Source organism: Mus musculus, chromosome 14, assembly GCF_000001635.26.
Source record: "Mus musculus strain C57BL/6J chromosome 14, GRCm38.p6 C57BL/6J".
NCBI lineage: Eukaryota > Metazoa > Chordata > Mammalia > Rodentia > Muridae > Mus > Mus musculus.
In genome coordinates this window covers 119029336-119048092 of record NC_000080.6, presented here as the reverse complement: position 1 = coordinate 119048092, position 18757 = coordinate 119029336, and the positions used below count along the sequence as shown (strand labels likewise).

At 41.1% G+C, this 18757-nt stretch overlaps 1 protein-coding gene across 21 annotated transcripts in view; it reads left to right on the top strand.

The window, feature by feature from the left end:
* Positions 1-18757, top strand: part of Uggt2 (UDP-glucose glycoprotein glucosyltransferase 2) — a 117791-nt gene that overhangs the window by 51704 nt on the left and 47330 nt on the right. For 18 of the 21 annotated variants that reach the window (XR_003950882.1, XR_003950881.1, XR_001781137.2 and 15 more), the window contains 6 exons: positions 3502-3593; positions 5291-5497; positions 6469-6600; positions 11999-12123; positions 13156-13251; positions 15797-15899. Coding sequence is in view for 4 of the 21 variants with exons in the window: in NM_001081252.2 (NP_001074721.2) it covers positions 3502-3593; positions 5291-5497; positions 6469-6600; positions 11999-12123; positions 13156-13251; positions 15797-15899 (755 nt within the window). In the remaining 17 variants the exon portion in view is untranslated. Of the gene's footprint in view, positions 1-3501; positions 3594-5290; positions 5498-6468; positions 6601-11998; positions 12124-13155; positions 13252-15305; positions 15465-15796; positions 15900-18757 lie in introns of those variants that run through there. The other 3 variants (XR_003950891.1, XR_003950892.1, XM_030247932.1) reach the window with 3 other exon arrangements.

Genomic DNA, 18757 nt, shown 5'->3' with positions numbered 1-18757 from the left:
CCATATCTCCTAGATGTTTGATTTGGGGGCTCTTTAGACACTTTCTTTGATCATTTCTTTTATAGAATCTTCTATGCCTGAGATTCTCTCTTGTATTCTGTTTGTGATGCTAGCATCTGAGTTCCTGTTCCCTTTCTTAGCTTTTCCATCTCCAAGCTTACCTCTATTTATCTTTTCTTTATTGCTTCTATTTCATTTTTAGATCTTGGACCATTTTATTAATTTCCTTTGCCTGTTTGGTTGTATTCTCCTGTATTTATCTTTCAGGACTCCTACCTCTTCACCTGCATTTTCCTGTAGTTCTTTAAGGGAGTTATAATTTTTATCCTCTTTAAATGCCTCTATCATCTTCACTAGATGGGATTTAAGGTCATATCTTACTCTTCAGGTGTGTTAGAATATCCAGGGCTTGCTGTAGTTGGAGAGCTGGGTTCTGATGGTGCCATATTGTGTTGGCACTGTTGATTATGTTCTTGCCCTAGCCTTTCGACATCTCATTGTCTCTGGCATTGGAGCAGGCCTCCAGGAAGGCGGGTGGAGCTGTGTCTCTCAGGTTCCAGTAGGCTTCCTGTGTGTTTCCTGTTAGAGCTGTCCTCTGGGGATGCAGGCAGAGCTGTAGGACAGTGTGCCATGCATGCTGCTCTGAATGTCTGCTGGTGTAAGCACAGACCAGAAGTCCACCCACCCGCCCACGTGGGGTAGAGCCCAGGGTTTCTCGGCTTGCTGGGGTTCCCTAGGTGGAGGGGGCTCACCTATCCCAGCAGGTTAGAGCCAGACTGGAGATGTATAATTTTTAAAAGTTCTGTAGATTGAATCCAAATTCACCTGGATATTTCTGCATTACTTTCTAATAGATTTCAAAATTTTATGTTCAAAGGTTTTGTTTCTATAAGAAATCCAACATGTAATAAATAGTGTGTTTCCTCCTCGTGGTGGCAGGCCATGACCTCAAGTGCGTCACATAAAGGCAAAAGAGTCAAAGATCAGGCTAAGTTATATCTCAGAATGACTCTGGCTAATATACCAGTTTATCCTAAAGCATGCAATTGGATGAAATATCTCCCAATTTAAAGGAATATTAACTGAAAAATCTTATGTCTGTATTTATCATGAGGAAGAAACATACAGTTCTGAGGATTTAACACTTGAAATCCGAGCTGTGGTAGTGACAGTAGGGCAGAATCAGTTTCCTAACTTCCTCCTTTAAAGAGAAAGTCCAGGGTACGTGGAGGAAGGGTCTTGAAGCTGTTAGTAAAATCAATGCCATCCTTTTATTACGTTGTTTTTCTCATTTCTAAAGCTACTTTACTGTAAAAATTATACATTATAAATATTGCTACAACAGTAATAACTGTAGTTTCAAATATACTCAATTTTCATTACCTCAGAGTTTTTTGTTTGTTTTTTGTGATAATTATTTTGAATCAGTCACCTGGTCTGAAGGAGCAGTTTTTCTGTGGGGTGTACTGGCAGCCCAAGAAGTATTATTTTGTGTGCTGTGTACTGGTGCTGGATGGAATTGTAATCATTGAACTGTGACGTCAGAATTGAAAATGGAGATTAGGGAGAACTCAGCCCATCGTGTTGGAAAAGCAAGCATAGGTTCTTAGGTGTGTCCCCAGAGACACTGCTGTATCTCATCTTGTGGAGGGGGGAAAGGTAGACCCTTAGGCTCCCTGGCTAACCAGCCTCGTCTAATTGGTGAGTTCTATGCCAGAATGAGAGTTTGTGCCTCAAAAAAGAGACAGGCTGCACCTGAGAAACACACGAGGTTGTCCCCTGGCTGTTATACACATGTGTCCATGTACCCACGTACAGATGTGTGCCTACATACACACATTAAAAATGCTTTCCTTCTCAGGGCTCCAGTTTTTCATTTTCTATAAATAGAGTTAATTACTATTGGTAGTAAACCTTAGTAGAGATTAAATGATGATAAACAGAAATTACTATCACTGTTATTTGTATTCACTAGAGATACATGGTAAACAATAAATATCATGGAATAATATATATCCCACCCCAGGAAAAACATATATGCAAGGCAGTTTACAACACTGGGTCCGTGAAAGACATAGGGCAGTTTTCTTTCCTGGTGAAAATATCTCACGGTGGTCCCAGATCATCCTCCTCCTCCTCTTCTTTCCCCTACCCCTCTTCCTCTTCCTCCTCCTCTTCTTCCTCCTATCCCTCTTCCTTTTCCTCTTCCTCCTCTTCTTCCCCTATCCCTCTTCCTCTTCCTCCTCCTCCTCTTTTTCCCCCTATCCCTCTTCCTCTTCCTCCTCCTCTTCTTCCCCCTATCCCTCTTCCTCTTCCTCCTCCTCCTCTTCTTCCCCCTATCCCTCTTCCTCTTCCTCCTCTTCCTCCTCCTCCTCTTCTTCCCCCTATCCCTCTTCCTCTTGCTCCTCCTCCTCTTCCTCCTCCTTCTCCTCTTCTTCCCCCTATCCCTCTTCCTCTTCCTCCTCCTCCTCTTCCTCCTCCTCCTCTTCTTCCCCCTATCCCTCTTCCTCTTCCTCCTCCTCCTCTTCTTCCACCCATCCCCTCTTCCTCTTCTTCCCCCTATCCTCTTCCTCTTCCTCCTCCTCTTCTTCCCCATCCCTCTTCCTCTTCCTCCTCCTCTTCTTTCCCCTATCCCTCTTCCTCTTCCTCCTCCTCCTCTTCCTCCTCCTTCTCCTCTTCTTCCTCCTATCCCTCTTCCTCTTCCTCCTCTTCCTCCTCCTCCTCTTCTTCCCCCTATCCCTCTTCTTCTTCCTCCTCTTCTTCCCCCATCCCTCTTCCTCTTCCTCCTCCTCCTCTTCCTCCTCCTCCTCCTCTTCCTCCTCTTCTTCCTCTTCCTCCTCTTCTTCCCCCTACCCCTCTTCCTCCTCCTCCTTCTCTTCCTCCTCCTCCTCTTCTTCTTTCCCCTACCCCTCTTCCTCTTCCTCCTCCTCTTCCTCCTCCTCTTCCTCCTCTTCTTCCTCTTCCTCCTCTTCTTCCCCCTACCCCTCTTCCTCCTCCTCCTTCTCTTCCTCCTCCTCCTCCTCTTCTTCTTCTTTCCCCTACCCCTCTTCCTCTTCCTCCTCCTCTTCCTCTCTGCTGCTGCTGCTTTTTTGCTGAGTTTTTGTATGTGTATATGTGTGTCTGCATTTATATGAAATGTACTTAATATTCTTAAACAGTAACAGAGAGACAGAGAAGGTGCATATAAAACACAGTTTTTGTTTTGGTTTTTTTTTTGGTTTGGTTTTGTTTTTGGTTTTTGAGACAGGGTTTCTCTGTGTAGCCCTGACTGTCCTGGAACTCACTTTGTAGACCAGGCTGGCCTCGAACTCAGAAATCTGCCTGCCTCTGCCTCCCGAGTGCTGGGATTAAAGGCGTGTGCCACCACGCCCGGCCAGTTTTTTTTTTTTTTAAATATCTTTAGGGTACTTATTTTGTGGGGTTTTTAACTGGAAATTTTCTTTTCCTTTTAGTTTGATCTTAGAAAAAAAATAATTTTACTTGACTATTTGAAATTTTCAGATGCTGTAATATCTCCAGTCACTCTGTGGATTATTGCTGATTTTGATGTGCCGTCTGGGAGAAAACTGCTTTTTAATGCATTGAAGCACATGGTGAGTATGAACTTCTGAGTCGAGGGTCAGTGTTCAGTCAGTCAGTACATAGACTGAGGAGACTACGTCAGGAATTCGCACTCCATTTAAACCAGGTAACTACCCAGGGTAAAAGCTGCTGTCTCCAGTGAGCTGAGACTGCACTGCACTAACAGCAGCCATGATGGCAGCTTTGTCACGCAGTTTGTCAGCTCACCATGCTCAAGAGAACTTCATCTATAAACTACATCAACCTTCTCTGTTGTTGTTAGAAGTAATTATAAATCAATTCTTAGCAGTGGTTTCTGTATTTCAGGATATTCTTTAAATGAATGTCTGTGCTTCTAAGTGAGTATGTATGTGTATATTTTAAAAATTAAGAAATACATCAAAATGTTTTATGACATTTTTATATTAGCTAATTGTAAATTTATTGCTGTACCGCAAATTACTGAAACCACGATGACCGTGACTTTCCTTGCCCTTGTGAAGTTCAGTGTGAAGAGCATCTCAGATAAGGACTAAGCCGCTCATGAGGAGGTGACTCAGCTGTGCCTTCAGCTGCACCGTCTGACAGGAAATAAATGCCAGCCTGCTTAGATGGCTCACTTAAGTACCTATTGACAAATGAACCAAGTGCTTCATTCCATTGCTACATAAACCGTGTGTGTGTGTGTGTGTGTGTGTGTGTGTGTGTGTGTATGTGTGCGTGTGTGCATGTGTGCATGCATGTGTGTGTGAAAATGTTTGCATGTGTGCATGTGTATGTGCCTGTGTGTGTGTGCGTGTGCATGTATGTGTGTGCACACATGTGTGCGTGTGTGCATGTGTGTGTGTGCCTATATGTGTGTGTGTGTGTGTGTGTGTGTGTGTGTGTGTGTGTTTTGCTTAAAACAGTCAAGTATCTTTACAGTAGTTAATTTAAAATCTTAAAGATAAACAAGTCAGGCCAGATGATGTGGTGAGTAAGGGCACATGTTGCCAAATCTGAGGACCTGAGTTCCAGCCACAGGACCTGCATGGTAGAAGCAAAATCCCAACTCCTGCAGGGTGTCCTATGACCCTCACTTGTACGCCATGGGACATGCCCACACACATTAAAATGAATGTAGAATAGAGCAAAATTATTTTTCTTAAAAGCACTAGTTTTGAGTAATGGAAATATTTAGAATTGTAAAAGGATATATTGGACACAGGAAAAATGAAAAAAGATAATCTTTGTTTAATAACATTATCATACACCTATAGTTTTTTCCTGATCTTTAAATTGCTTTTTGATTATTTAAATAGTTAGAAATGGAGTTACCTGAAATCCTATGACTAACGAATGCTGTATAAGAGGATTATATCAATCCTTACTCATGGGCATGATTGCAAAAATGCTCCAAGTGTAAACATTGAAAACAAATATTTATATGGTCATACTTTGCATATTGTGAACATATAAGTTACTAGAATTAATTTTTCTGTTTAAATAGTTTGCTATTAGGTCTGTTTATAATCATGAAAATTACAACAAATAAGAAATTAAATTTTAGTGAATATGCCATGCTTATGCTGGCATCAAAACTTCAAGTACTAGAAACCAACATCACAGAGTTTAATGTAAAGCTTTAGAGAGCATGTGGGTAAGTGCAGGGACCTCGATGACAAAGAAGAATGCTCAGCTGGAAAAGGCTGTATCCAGTACTGGTCTAACCTGTCAATGTGGTTTTCAGGAAACAAGTTTTCATAGTCGATTAGGGATTGTTTATAATCCCACATCAAAGATAAATGAAGAGAGCACAGTCATTTCTAGAGGAATTTTGGCAGCTTTCCTTACACATAAAAACAAGCACTTGAGAAGCTTTCTCAGGAGACTGGCAGAAGAAGAAACTGCTGAAGCGATTTATTCTGGGGATAAAGTTCAAACATTCCTTGCTGTGGTGAGTACACAATTACATGTATCATCTGTGTGCACATGTGTATGTCTGCTTTGTATTTCAAAACTATGATTTATATACTTAGGAGTAGCATGTTATGGAAGTATGTTAATAAGTATAAGAAGTTGGGAATGACATGTGGTTGTACGATGAGGGAATTGGTGTCAGTGAGCTGAGAGAGCCCGGAGCTCCTGTCAACTTCAGCCACTGGCTCCTTGTAGCTATTGTATACTTAACATTCGAATTTGTTTCTCAATCGTGCTGGCCGTATTTTAAGTGCTGAATATCCATGTGTGGCCATAGTTACCGTATTGAACGTGCAGTAGACAATTTCTATCCTCATAAGCATGCACGGCAGCTTGCCTAACCCTTCCGACCCCAAAGCCTCCTGGTGGTGCTCAGGTATAAGACAGCAAGGCAAATTGTAGGTATATTAAAGTTTGGAAGTACTGAGAGCAAGAAGTGGACCTCAGTGTGAAGCTGAGTAAATGCTCTTCCTGACTTTCTAGAATATCCTTATAGTTGTTCACTCTGACCAAGGGCCACTGTTTAAATACAGTTACTGCGTCGCCCTTTTGTAATTGCTGCACTGAGGGGAGATGGCGCGTTTTATCTTAAACACTATTTTTCAAGAGCATCTAATGTGAGATTCTGAGTTCAGAATTTAATGAACATTTCATTTCCTTAATATTAAATTTTATTTAAACTGATGTTTACAAACATTTTAATAATCTACAAATTCCCCTTAAATGGTCAAATAATGAATAATTTATGACCATATATTTGTGGGAAAAGATTTAAAGGCTTTGTGAATGATTTGGCAAAAGAGTATCATTTCTTTAAAATATTCCTTCAGAAGAAAATAATATTATAAACATAATTTGCATAATTTTATTAATATTAATAAAGTAGAACTTAATTACATAAATGAATTGTATTCTATCACTTCATCTTTTGATTCATTTTAACCTCAGGAGATGGATAAGAATGCTTTTGAGAAAAAATATAATACCGTTGGAGTAAATATTTTCCGGACTCACCAGTTATTCTGTCAAGATGTTCTTAAATTGCGACCTGGCGAGCCTGGGATTATCAGCAATGGGAAAGTAAGTGGAGGGGACAATGTGTCATGGTTTAGTGGACACTAGTGCAGTGCACAGAGGGCCAGCATTAGGATGTGGTGTGATATACAGTCCATGGGTGGCTCTCAGGTTTTGCACACTAGGCAGGGGTCAGGATAAATAAGATGATGCAAGAACCCACTGTGCACCCAGCTGCGACAACACCTTCTTGTCATCTGTCTCTCCAGGCATCCAACTTTATCTTGTTTGGGGACATGTTTTGTTATGATAATAGCATGAGACATTGTATAAAGCATATTTTATGTCTTTTTCTTCTATGCCTTTCCCCTGCAGTTTTTATGTCACATGACACTAGTTTTGTAAATTCTGAAGTATGTTTATGTAGATTGTCATGTCTGTTTACATGCTGCAGTCCTTTACAAGCTATAAAAAGCACGAATTCTCATTGTGTTATGAAAATGTACTATTATAGTTCATTGTTTTATCTGTTTCTCTGAAAGGCGTGAGCATAGCTTCATCTCTAGTTTCGTATGATAGTCTAATTTGATATTTATTTGTATGTATGTCATCCATGTGAGGGCAGAGAGAGAAGTTGTCAGAGTTGATTCTGCCCCTCCATCGTGAGTGTACTCAGCATTGGTCAGCTGACTTGTTTAGGCAGTGTCTCACGCTGCTTTTCTTGTGACTTGCTGCAGATAATTCTGACCAGTCTGCAAACAAATACAGAATAAGTAGATGATGCATACTTATCAGTAATTCTGAGGAAGATAATCTGATTTTACTTTTTACCAGTTATTTCAGTATACAAAATTAGAATCTGATCAATAAGTTTATTAAATGAACTAATGTTTGAAAAATATCTGCAAATCACCAAATTATCTTAAAAGTTGTAATGCATTTTTTCTACATTTTTTATGAGCTCTGTTCACCTCTGTTAAAATGATTCATTGGAGCTGGAGAGATGGCTCAGCAGTTAAGAGAGATTTCTGCTTTTGTAAAGGTGTATTTTGCTTCCTAGACCCACACTGGGTGACTCACAACTGTTTGTAACTGCAGGTCAGGGGATCCAGTGCCATCTGCTGGCCTTCGCAGGTACTTCCAACACACATAATGTGTAGTAGTCACACATAAAAATAAAATAGCCCTTCTCTTCATTAATTAATTAATTTATTTACTTTATATCCTGTTTCAAGCCTTCCCTCCCTTTTTCCCCCCTGGCCCTCCCTGTACCCTTTCCCTCTATCTTCACTTCTTTTTCTCCTTAGAGAAGGGGAGGCCTCCCATGGATATCAACCCGCCTTGGCATATCAGATTGCAGTAGAAATGGGCACATCTTCTCCTATTGAGACTAGACTAGACAGCCCAGTTAGGGAAACAGTTCCAAAGGCAGGCAACAGAGTCAGAGACAGCCCCCGAGGACCAGGCTGCACACATTGGGCCTCTGTCTGTCCCATGCATGCTATCTGGTGGGTGGCTTGCTTCTGTGAACCCCTGTGGTCTAGGTTAGTTAGTTGATCCTGAAGTGGTGTCCTTGCCTGTCTGTCTCTACAGTTCTTCTTCCCCATCTTGTGCAGGATCCCCCTAACTCCACTTGATGTTTGGATGTGGGTCTCCACATCAGTTTCCACAAGGTACTCCTCCCTGATGACAGTTATGCTGGCTCCTGTCTTCAAGTATGGCACAGTATCATTAACAGAGGTGTGGTCTTTCTCTAACACCGCATAGGTCTCAAGTTAAACCAGTCATTGGTTGGCTACAGCCTCCATTTCTGATCCATCTTTGCCCTTGCACATCTTGTATGCAGGACAAACTGTGGGTTAAAAGTTTTATGGCTGGCTTGGTGTGTCCCCATCCCTCCATTGGCCTAAGCCCTTTTTTCCTTTTTTTAAAGAATCATAATCATCTCTGAATAGTGCTATTTTACAAATTGGTTGCAAACATTACTAATTATTAAAGTAGTATTGATCAAATTTGATAGTGAGCAAATGCAGACGCCCAGGAATGTCCTCCCTTCCATATAATGGAAAGAAATACAGCTTTTTAAAAAACACGTGTCAAGTATATGATCATCTCTGGCTCCCCTATACTGTCCCCTAGGCAGAGAGAATGTTAGGGGTGAACCAGTGACAGAACTCAGCTGTCACCAGGATGCATGTCCTGGGGCAGCTGAATACAGAAACTGAAGCAAGTCAGAGTGTTTGATTTGTACTGGCTGATGGGAAATGTGATTTTGATTATTGTGCAGTTTGAGTAGAAATGTACTTTAAATGCCCAGCATGGCAGATGCTAATGTGGCAGTGTAGCCCTCGTTACAGCTTCCCAGAGTGTGATTATGTCATAGAATAATCTGTGGCTCAGATTGTTAGCATTTTGACAGTTTAATATTTAAAACAATTTCTGCATTTTAGCACAGAACCTGTCCCAGTGGTAAAGCTGGAACACATTTAGAGCTTTTTAATCGTCTCTAAATGACTAATAATGTGAATGTAGTAATGGTTATATAATTTCTGCAAGTTTTTGAATTTTAATATTTGAGACAATGTTTCACTGTGTCCTCTGGAACTATGTAGGGCAGTCTGGCTTTGGACTCACAGATACTCAGAGAGGCTCGCCTCTGCCTCCCAAATGCTAGATTCAAAAGGGGGCTGCCCTGCCCAGCTAATGATCACATGATTTATTGCCAAAATACTAAAGAATTCCATGTTTACATTTTTGTATGTGCTGTTATTATAGTTCTTGTGTTTACCATACCCCGACCTTTCTACGCCACAGTGACCTAGGTTCAGACTCAGCTGTCCACGAGTTGTTTAAATTTGGTGAAACCTGGCTGCATTGTTTGTACAATATGAGCTCTAATCTTGCCAGAGGCCAGCTCCAGCAGTGTGTTCAGCAACCCAAGGAGGAGATGTGTGGGCAGTGAATGATGTAAAGCGGGCACACAGGCACACACACTTGGTGGATGAAGCAAGGCTCTATCAACTTTAATTTTTCTCTTAGTCCTTATATACTTTAATGAAATCCCCCAGGTAGGGGAAAAAAAGCACATTATAATCACTTAATCGTGAGTTTCAGTTACACATAATGATTAAAAGTTTCATATTTTTAAAAACAAGTTATTCTAAGTTCCATACCTGATTACTAAGTTTCCCCTGTGGTTTCTTCCCAGTGTGTATGTGTATGTGTGTGTTACAAGGGAGGAAATACATGTCATGTTATTCTAACTTAACACAATTCTTATCCATCTAGCATAGTTAACCACCTACCTGTTCTTATTTTGTTTTCGTAGCAACATAAATGGATAGTCAGCTAGAGAACTTTAGGTCAGCGATCTTTTACTTTTCTTGAAACAGCAGAAGAAGAAAAATCTATTCAGTGCTCCGGCTACACAGCACTAAGTCCTTAAGGCACACCACACCCCATCAGCACATTTATTGTTAAAAAGCAGGAAAATCTGATTTTACAATGGGCACAGAAGCTCCGTCCTAACAGTGGGCAGTAAGTTACTGCCTCTGACCATCAGCCTGTCCCCTGCAGATGAAACTCAGAAGCCCTTAGCAACCAGGCCTTAGCAACCAGGCTAGCTTTGTTCTTGTCCTCCGACCTTAGCAGGCCAGTCACTAAGTAACCAAGAATGTGTTGGTTTTTTTGGTTTTTGTTGTTTTGTTTTGTTTTGTTTTTTTTATGTTGTGCCCTAGGTTTTCTGTTACAAAGCAGCTATCAAAACACCTTGACCTGATTTAATACATTGTACATTAAACACACACACACACTTTGACCTAATCTTTTTAACCATACATATTTTTAATTTCTCAGAAATCTTCAGCTAAATCATTAATCTGAGTGGCACTGCTTTTTTGGAAAATCACCACTATTGTTATGCATTGTGACTGCATTGCAAAGTGGGGAATTAGAAACCCTCCAAAAACAAGGCGAAAACAAGGTGTCCAAGGCAGCAGCAAGTGCAGGAGGGCCAGCGAGGGTCTTGAGGAGGCAGGACCTGACCGACCCACAGGGCTTGCCTCTCTGAGGTAAACTCGTCCTGCTGCCACAGTGCTGACTGCAGCGTCTCCTGCTGCATGGCTGCTACCAGGTCTGTGGTGGAGATTGTTAACAGGCCTCCATAGTAACAATATTTGACTTGCTCAGACAAGCTAACTTTTCAGTAAATGGGTTTTCTCTTGAAATATCGAGAACTGCATGGAAGTTGTAGGCCCACGTGGACACGTGACTTGTGCCGCAGTGGATGAGGCCCACATGGACACGTGACTTGTGCAGCAGTGGATGAACATACGGGAACCAGCCTAGAGAGAGGGGCTTCTACAGTGTCAGCAAACCTTCTAGTAGAGCTTGGTAAACTTGAATGTTTTGTATTAGAGGAGCCTACATTCATTGAAAGTAATCACATCTCAGCAGGCGGTGGTGGTGCACACCCTCAATCCCAACACTCAGGAGGCGACGCTTGGTGATTGTGGGTTTGAGGGCAGCCTGGTCTACAGAGGGAGTTCCAGGACAGCCAGGGCTGCACAGAAAAACCCTGTCTCACAAAAAGGAAAAAGAAAAAGAAAAAAGAAAAAAAAATTTTAAAAGAGAAAAAGAAGCAAAAAAAAATCACATTTTTAAAAATATTGCAATCGAGATTTAAATAACAGATTTTATCCTATTTTTGCTTAATTTTAAAGCTTAAAGATTTTCTCCACCTTGAATATTATCAAATCTTTTACCCTATAAATTACAGTATTTGGGAGATGCATCCAAATTTACGTAGAAGGATAGATACTGAAGGCTCGGGCTTTTTCTACTGTATCTACTGTTAGATGCTGTGCTTGGTTACATAGATGAAAGCAAGCCAGGTTTCTTGTGCTTAGTCAGAAGTATAGCCAGCCTTCTAGTCAGGGATAAAAACAAGCAAACAACAACAACAAATTGAAGCTACTTTTAAAGTTAAATTGATATCAAATCTTAAAAGTTTAAAAAAAGTTTTCATGAGTGCTTTTAGTATTGCAGTGCCTGTTTTTGTGTTAAGACCCTGTGATTTATATTTACAATGAAACATTATTTGACCTCTGATGTCACCTCTGAAAGAGTCCAGTGAGAGTGCTTATATCACTTTTAAACAATGTTCACAATAGAAACAGCTGAAGAGAAGGTGTGGAGAACTCTCTGGGAACATTCTCTGTAACCTCTACTTGCCATGGTCTAATTGTTGTTAATGTAATGTTTCCGCTACGAGATGATGCCAGCCCCATGTGCTCGCAGGACTTTGTACATGTGACTCAGTAGTAGCTGCGTGGCGGAGCTCCCTCAAATGCTCATGGTGCTGACATACACAGCTGATGGTAGTGTTGGAGGAAATGTGAGAAAAGAGAAGTGTTCTGAACGTCTCCTGGAAGATATCTGACAGTAATGTCATCTTCATTTTCAGTTCTTAGGACCTTTAAGCGATGAGCTCTACCAAGAAGATTTTCACTTGCTGGAAAAGATAACGTTCAGTAATTCACTACAGAACATCGCGGGCATTGTTGAAAGTATGGACATGAACTCAAAACAGTAAGTATTCAAAGGATTGAAGCAATCGGTTTGGAAGTTTTGTGTTTTACATATATTCTATCTCCCTCCCTCCCTCCCTCCTTGTCTCCCTCTCTTCCCTCCCTCCTTCCTTCCTTTTTGGTTTTCCTAGACAAGGTTTCTCTGTATAGCCCCAGCTGTCCAAGAGATTCTCCTGCCTCTGCCTCCAGAGTGCTGGAATTAAAGGCCTGACCCACCATTTTCTGGTTATCTATTTTCTTTTAAAGTTAGAAATGTTTTGATATTTAGAAAAGTAAAGATATATAATAATAATAAAAGTCTTGGAGAAGGTGAATGATGAATCACATGTGATTAAACAGCAGAAAATAAACCATTCCCTCCCTCAGCATCCCTGGCTAGGGACAGTGCTTCCCTCCCTCAGCATCCCTGACTGGGGACAGTACTCCTGTTCCTCAGCATCCCTCCCTGACTGGAGACAGTGCTCCCCTCCCTCAGCATCCCTCCCTGACTAGGGACAGTGCTCCCCTCCCTCAGCATCCCTCCCTGACTAGGGACAGTGCTTCCCTCCCTCAGCATCCCTCCCTGACTAGGGACAGTGCTTCCCTCCCTCAGCATCCCTCCCTCACTGGGGACAGTGCTCCCCTCCCTCAGCATCCCTCCCTCACTGGGGACAGTGCTCCCCTCCCTCAGCATCCCACTGAAGACACTGTGCCCCTCTCTCAGCTTATTCTTTCTCTTTGTTTGCATTCACCTAGCTCCATCCCTTCCTCTCACAAGAGGAGTCATTTTTGTAAAGACTGTGTGCAGCGGTCTCGTGGGTTTTGTTTATACCTTGGCTTCAGCTGTAAGGACCCAATGTGGGTGCTTCTTGTGTTAAGTGCTTTCCTTTCCCAGAGAAATGTGATTACACTGTGTGTCCTATGTAATTCACTTCTGTAAGGTAGGAGCTGTAGCTGTATTACAGCCAGAGCCTCTCTGGAGTTGTTAACTGTAACATGGAATATGAACTCTTCTCTTCCTGGATGTCTCACACATTGCTCTCTGCTTGTACAGCATGAGTGACCTGGTGATGAAAATAGATGGGCTCATGTCTTCATTGGCTGTGCGTGCCTCTCGCTATGATGTCACATTACTCAAAGAGAATCTCAGGTAACCCTGTAACAATATCTGACACTTTTTATTCTACTGAATCATTTCTTGCATTCTTTCCACTTGCCATGAATTATTTTCATTTTTTATAGCATAATGAAAATTAAAAGTTTTCTGTTCGGTAAAAAAATAATAATACAAAGAAAAATCTATCTAGGACGTAGCTCAGTGGTAGAGGATGTGTTTGACTTTCATGCATGAGGCCCTAAATTTTAATCCCTAGTACCATATGACTAACAGACACACACACACTACAGACACACACACACTCACCAAATGCACACACACACACAAACTACAGACACACACACACTCACCAAATGCACACACACACAAACTACAGACACACACACATATACTCACCAAATGCACACACACACTACAGACACACACACACACCAAATGCACACACACACACAAACTACAGACACACACTCACCAAATGCACACACACACAAACTGCAGACACACACACATACTCACCAAATGCACACACACACTACAGACACACACACACTCACCAAATGCACACACACACACTACAGATACACACACACATACTCACCAAATGCACACACACAAACTACAGACACACACACACACATACTCACCAAATGCACACACACACTACAGACACACACACACATACTCACCAAATGCACACACACAAACTACAGACACACACACACTCACTAAATGCACACACACACACACTACAGACACACACACACACTCACCAAATGCACACACAGACACACACACACATACTCACCAAATGCACATACACACACACACACTACAGACACACACACACACTACAGACACACACACACACACTCACCAAATGCACACACACACACACACTACAGACACACACACACTCACCAAATGCACATACAAACACACACACACTCACCAAATGCACACACACACACACACACTACAGATACACACACACCTACTCACCAACTGCACATACACACATACACATACACACTACAGATACACACACACATACTCACCAAATGCACACACACAAACTACAGACACACACACACCTACTCACCAAATGCACACACACACACACACACACTACAGACACACACACATACTCACCAAATGCACATACAAACACACACACACAAAGCACACAAAGCACATGTACACATATACACTCACAGATAAAACACCACACAAATCTAGTTGTACAGCCTCGCGAATAAAAATGCACTTAGAATATAAAGCTTAAAGTTATACTTAGCACGATGTTTATTTAATGTCCAATATTATTAATAACTTTAAGCATCTTCAATCATTATAAATACTACTGTGTATTTTCAGTATGTGAAATAAGTATTTTCTAAGTGCTGGGCTTATAACTGTAGCACCACACACAGTTCACATAGTTAAGTGATGTCTTGGGACTAAAACACAGTGCAGACTTACAGAAAGCGTCAGCAGTTGTCTAGGGAAAACTTAAAGCAGAGGAGACACATGCATACTTAAGTCGTACAAGTCACATCATGTTGTAGCCGTTGGACACCAGTCTCTCCAGGCGCTGCAGTGTGGTAGTAGCTTGTAGAATTTTTGCAAGAGAACTAAGCAGCAACAACCGCAGTCATGTTACCAGGTCATCTAACTCATAACCCTATTTCTAACAAAATTATCCAGGACCTGTTGACTCTACTACTCTTGTTACAACACAAATCATAACTTCAAGGAAAATGAGTTTCACTCAATAATTGTGTTTGAAATAAATATTTTATTTCATTGTTGAGCTTCAATTTTCTCACTGCAAAGAGCCTTTCTGTAGCAAAGATGACTATTCTTATAACTGCTCATGTATAGCCCTTGATTTAGTAAGCCTTTTACTACTGTCAAAATAAAGTCTTCCTTCATCTAAAACAACAAAAAACAAACAAACAAAAACCGCTTTTATAAAACAGTAATTATGTTACATAGTTTATACTTTACAAACACACATATTCTTGGTTATCTCCCACTGGCCTCTTTGTTTCCATTTCCCTTTAAATTAAGTCCATCTCTTAACTTAGGATTTAGGTCAATGGGAGACAGATGAAGAGAAGAGGAGAGAAGGAGGTAAAGAGAGGACCCTGGACCCAAAGAAGCGACGATGATGACTGAGAGGCTGTTCGTTTCACATCTTTCTGTGGATTGACTTTGTACAACCCCAAGTGGGATAACAGTACTGAGTAATTAACTCTTGAATCTAAGGAGATATATCTACCTAACATAAAACATATACACACACATGCAATCCATGAAAAACTATCAGAATTTTTATTGTAGTATTCTCATTCTTTAAAGTGTTTTTAATTGCATATTTATAAAATATTCCATTTTATCGAATTCATTATAACTTTACAACATATCACATGTATTTCAAATCTGCAGTTTTATTTTGTGAAATACTCAGAATTTTTAACTAAACAACTCATAAGAATAAATGTAGCTAAGATCATGATGATGGTTGTATTTGTATAAACTTAACCTTCTATGCTTCTCTCACTTTTTGTTGTTCTAGTGTTATAAAGATAAATCCCCCAGAGAATGATACGTTCTTTGATGTCTTTGCTATTGTTGATCCTTTGACAAGAGAAGCTCAGAAGATGGCACAGTTCCTGGTGGTAAGATAAGATTAATTGGACTAAACCTTTCATTTGAAACTGAAGTTTCCATGTGTTTTAAAAGTAATGAAGTATTAGGGCTCTTCTCTGTTCTTTACATCATCTGACATTTTAGACACAAACATAAGTGTGTGGAATATATGTATTTCAGTATATAATAGTAGAACTGGGCACAGTGTTGCAACAGTGCTAGGCTGGGTGCTGCTTTGGCTAAGTTGCTGTTACCTATAAAGTTTATGTTGTGGCACGTGAAGTGTGCTTTGATGAATTCAAGCTCTACCTATCAGCATGACTGGAAACAGGGCCTACAAAGGTAAAGCTAAATGAGTGCTTACAGAAGAGACCGTAGTCACATCACATGCGGGCGGGGTAAGGAGAAATTCTGCAGTCTTCCACTCTTCACATCATCCATCCCTGAGCATGCAGGGAGGCCTGTGAGCATAATAGCAGGACAGCTGCCTTCTCGCCAAGAAACCCAGAAGAGAGCTCTTGCAGAAGCCAGGTAAATAGACCTTACTCTTGGACCTGTGGGGAAGTACACTTTTATAAGTGAAGCTTGAAGTGCAGTAAGTAATGCTACCCACACAGGCAAAGCTCAAAGAGGGAAGAACACAGAGATTGTATTCAGAGACTCAGCTTCTGTAGTTAAGGTCTCCAACAAGAAGAAGTTACTGTGTGTGGTGGTTTGAAAATGCTTGCTCCAGAGAGTGGCACAATTAGGAAGTGTGGCTGGCCTTTTTGGAGTAATGTGTCACTGTGGGGGTAAGCAATGAGACCCTCCTCCTAACCACATGAGAGCCAGTCTTCTCCTGTTTGCCTTTGGAACAAGATGTAGAACTCTCAGCTCCTCCAGAGTCATGGCTGCCTGGATGCTGCCATGTTCCCACCTTGATGATAATGGACTGGACCTCTGAACTTGTAAGCCAGCCCCAATTGAATGTTGTCCTTACAAGAGTTGCCTTGGTCATGGTGTCTGTTCACAGCAGTAAAACCCTAAGATGTTAAGTAGCCGGGCAGTGGTGGCACACGCCTTTAACCCCAGCACTTCGGAGGCAGAGGCAGGTGGATTTCTGAGTTCGAGGCCAGCCTGGTCTACAAAGTGAGTTCCAGGACAGCCAGGGCTACACAGAGAAACCCTGTCTCGAAAAACCAAAAAAAAAAAAAAAAAAAAAAAAAAAAAAAAATCTGTCCTCTCGCAGTCAAGCATAAGCTGCCCATGTTGCTGGAGACTGGGAAGCAAAGGTCACCGCCACAGTTCAGAGGTCATCTGTATATTACTGTTAGCATAAAGGGAGAATAGGGCCACCCCACCAAAGTGACTGGGAATAATAATAGTGAGAGGCTGGGAACCATGCCCAGCAGCCTTTCATAAAGATGAGAATACAGGGGAAGTCTAGTGATTGACTTAATGTCTGTATCCCAGCTCTCAAAAACAGACACCAATACTGTAGGTCTATGGTCACACTGGGCTACGTAGCCATATTCTGTCTGAGACAGAAGGGTGGGGGAAAGATGACAGAAGAAGGGAGGGAGGGAGGGAGGGAGGGAGGGAGGGAGGGAGGAGGGGAGATGAATGTTCAAGAATTGTTCTCAACTGCAGGCAACTAAGCAATGCTGAGAGCAGGAGAAACAGAAGAGCAGACCAATTTGTTACACGGAGCAAATGGTCAGCCCTGCGAGCACAGCCGTGTGGGTGACACTTGGACTGAGCGGGTTCTACTTTACGTGTCTGTGTATTGCTTGTGTGCACAACAGAATTTAAGGAAATGAGGTCATGAGTTTGGAAGAGAACAAGATGTATATAGAGGGATGTACACAGGAGGGCTTGGGAGAGGAAATGAAGGGAAATGCAATTATATTTTAACATCAAAAACTGTTAAATAAAGAAATAAATGTCGTCAGAATTGGACACCTCTCTGACAGTTGGGAACCAGGCCAAAGTGTAGGAAGTCACTCTAATGGATAATGGTAATTATCAAGTAACGTGATATTGCTGTGTATTCCATCAGAGCTCCATGTTGTAGCTTTCTCAGACAGTAGACTATCTTAGGGGAATTTACTGTAAAATCTTTCTATGCATGCATTTATTGATGGAGATGATGATCTTACACTTTGATGTTGTTTGGCTCCAGAGTATACACAGCACAAATTAACCCCATGGCCAATTCACTGTTCTTTCTTAGCATTTATAAATCCTTCATGTGGGAGTTTCTTAAATTATAGAACACAAATTATCCTTGATTTTTTAGTGTACAACTTCCCTGATCCTGTGAAGAATCATTATTCAGAAGAAGATGTTATTTTATGTTTAAGACCTATGTCAAAATAGAACTTATAAATAATAAGTATAAAATTATAGAGATAAGACAGAGGAATTACACATCACTTTATTTCTTTGATAAAAATAATATCCTTTATTTTTAAGCAATTCTATTTTTACTTTATAAATTATTTATAGAATAATATTTTGCATATTGGCTGTAGTTTCTGGCTTCACTTGTCACTCATTCTTTATAGTTAGTGACTGGCTCAGCTGTACAGTGCTGATCTAACATTGGAAGGGGAAACAAGTCACCCCTGGTCTCCATGGCAGCAAGGATGTGTGACAAGATGGGAACTAAACCCCAGGTCTCTTAAGAGTACACTATGTCTGTTGTAATTCCTTGCTAAGTCTGTGCTCTTGCTGTTACGTGTACATTTCTGTCTCTGCTTTTATCCTTATTTTTTATTAATAGCTTTTGATTCATCTGTGGTTCGTTCCCTGTGTGGAGATGAGGGAGAACAAAATTCATTTTCTCCTTCTTCTTACTGATTTAGTGATAATTAAGACAAAGAACAACTATGTCATCCATGTGTAG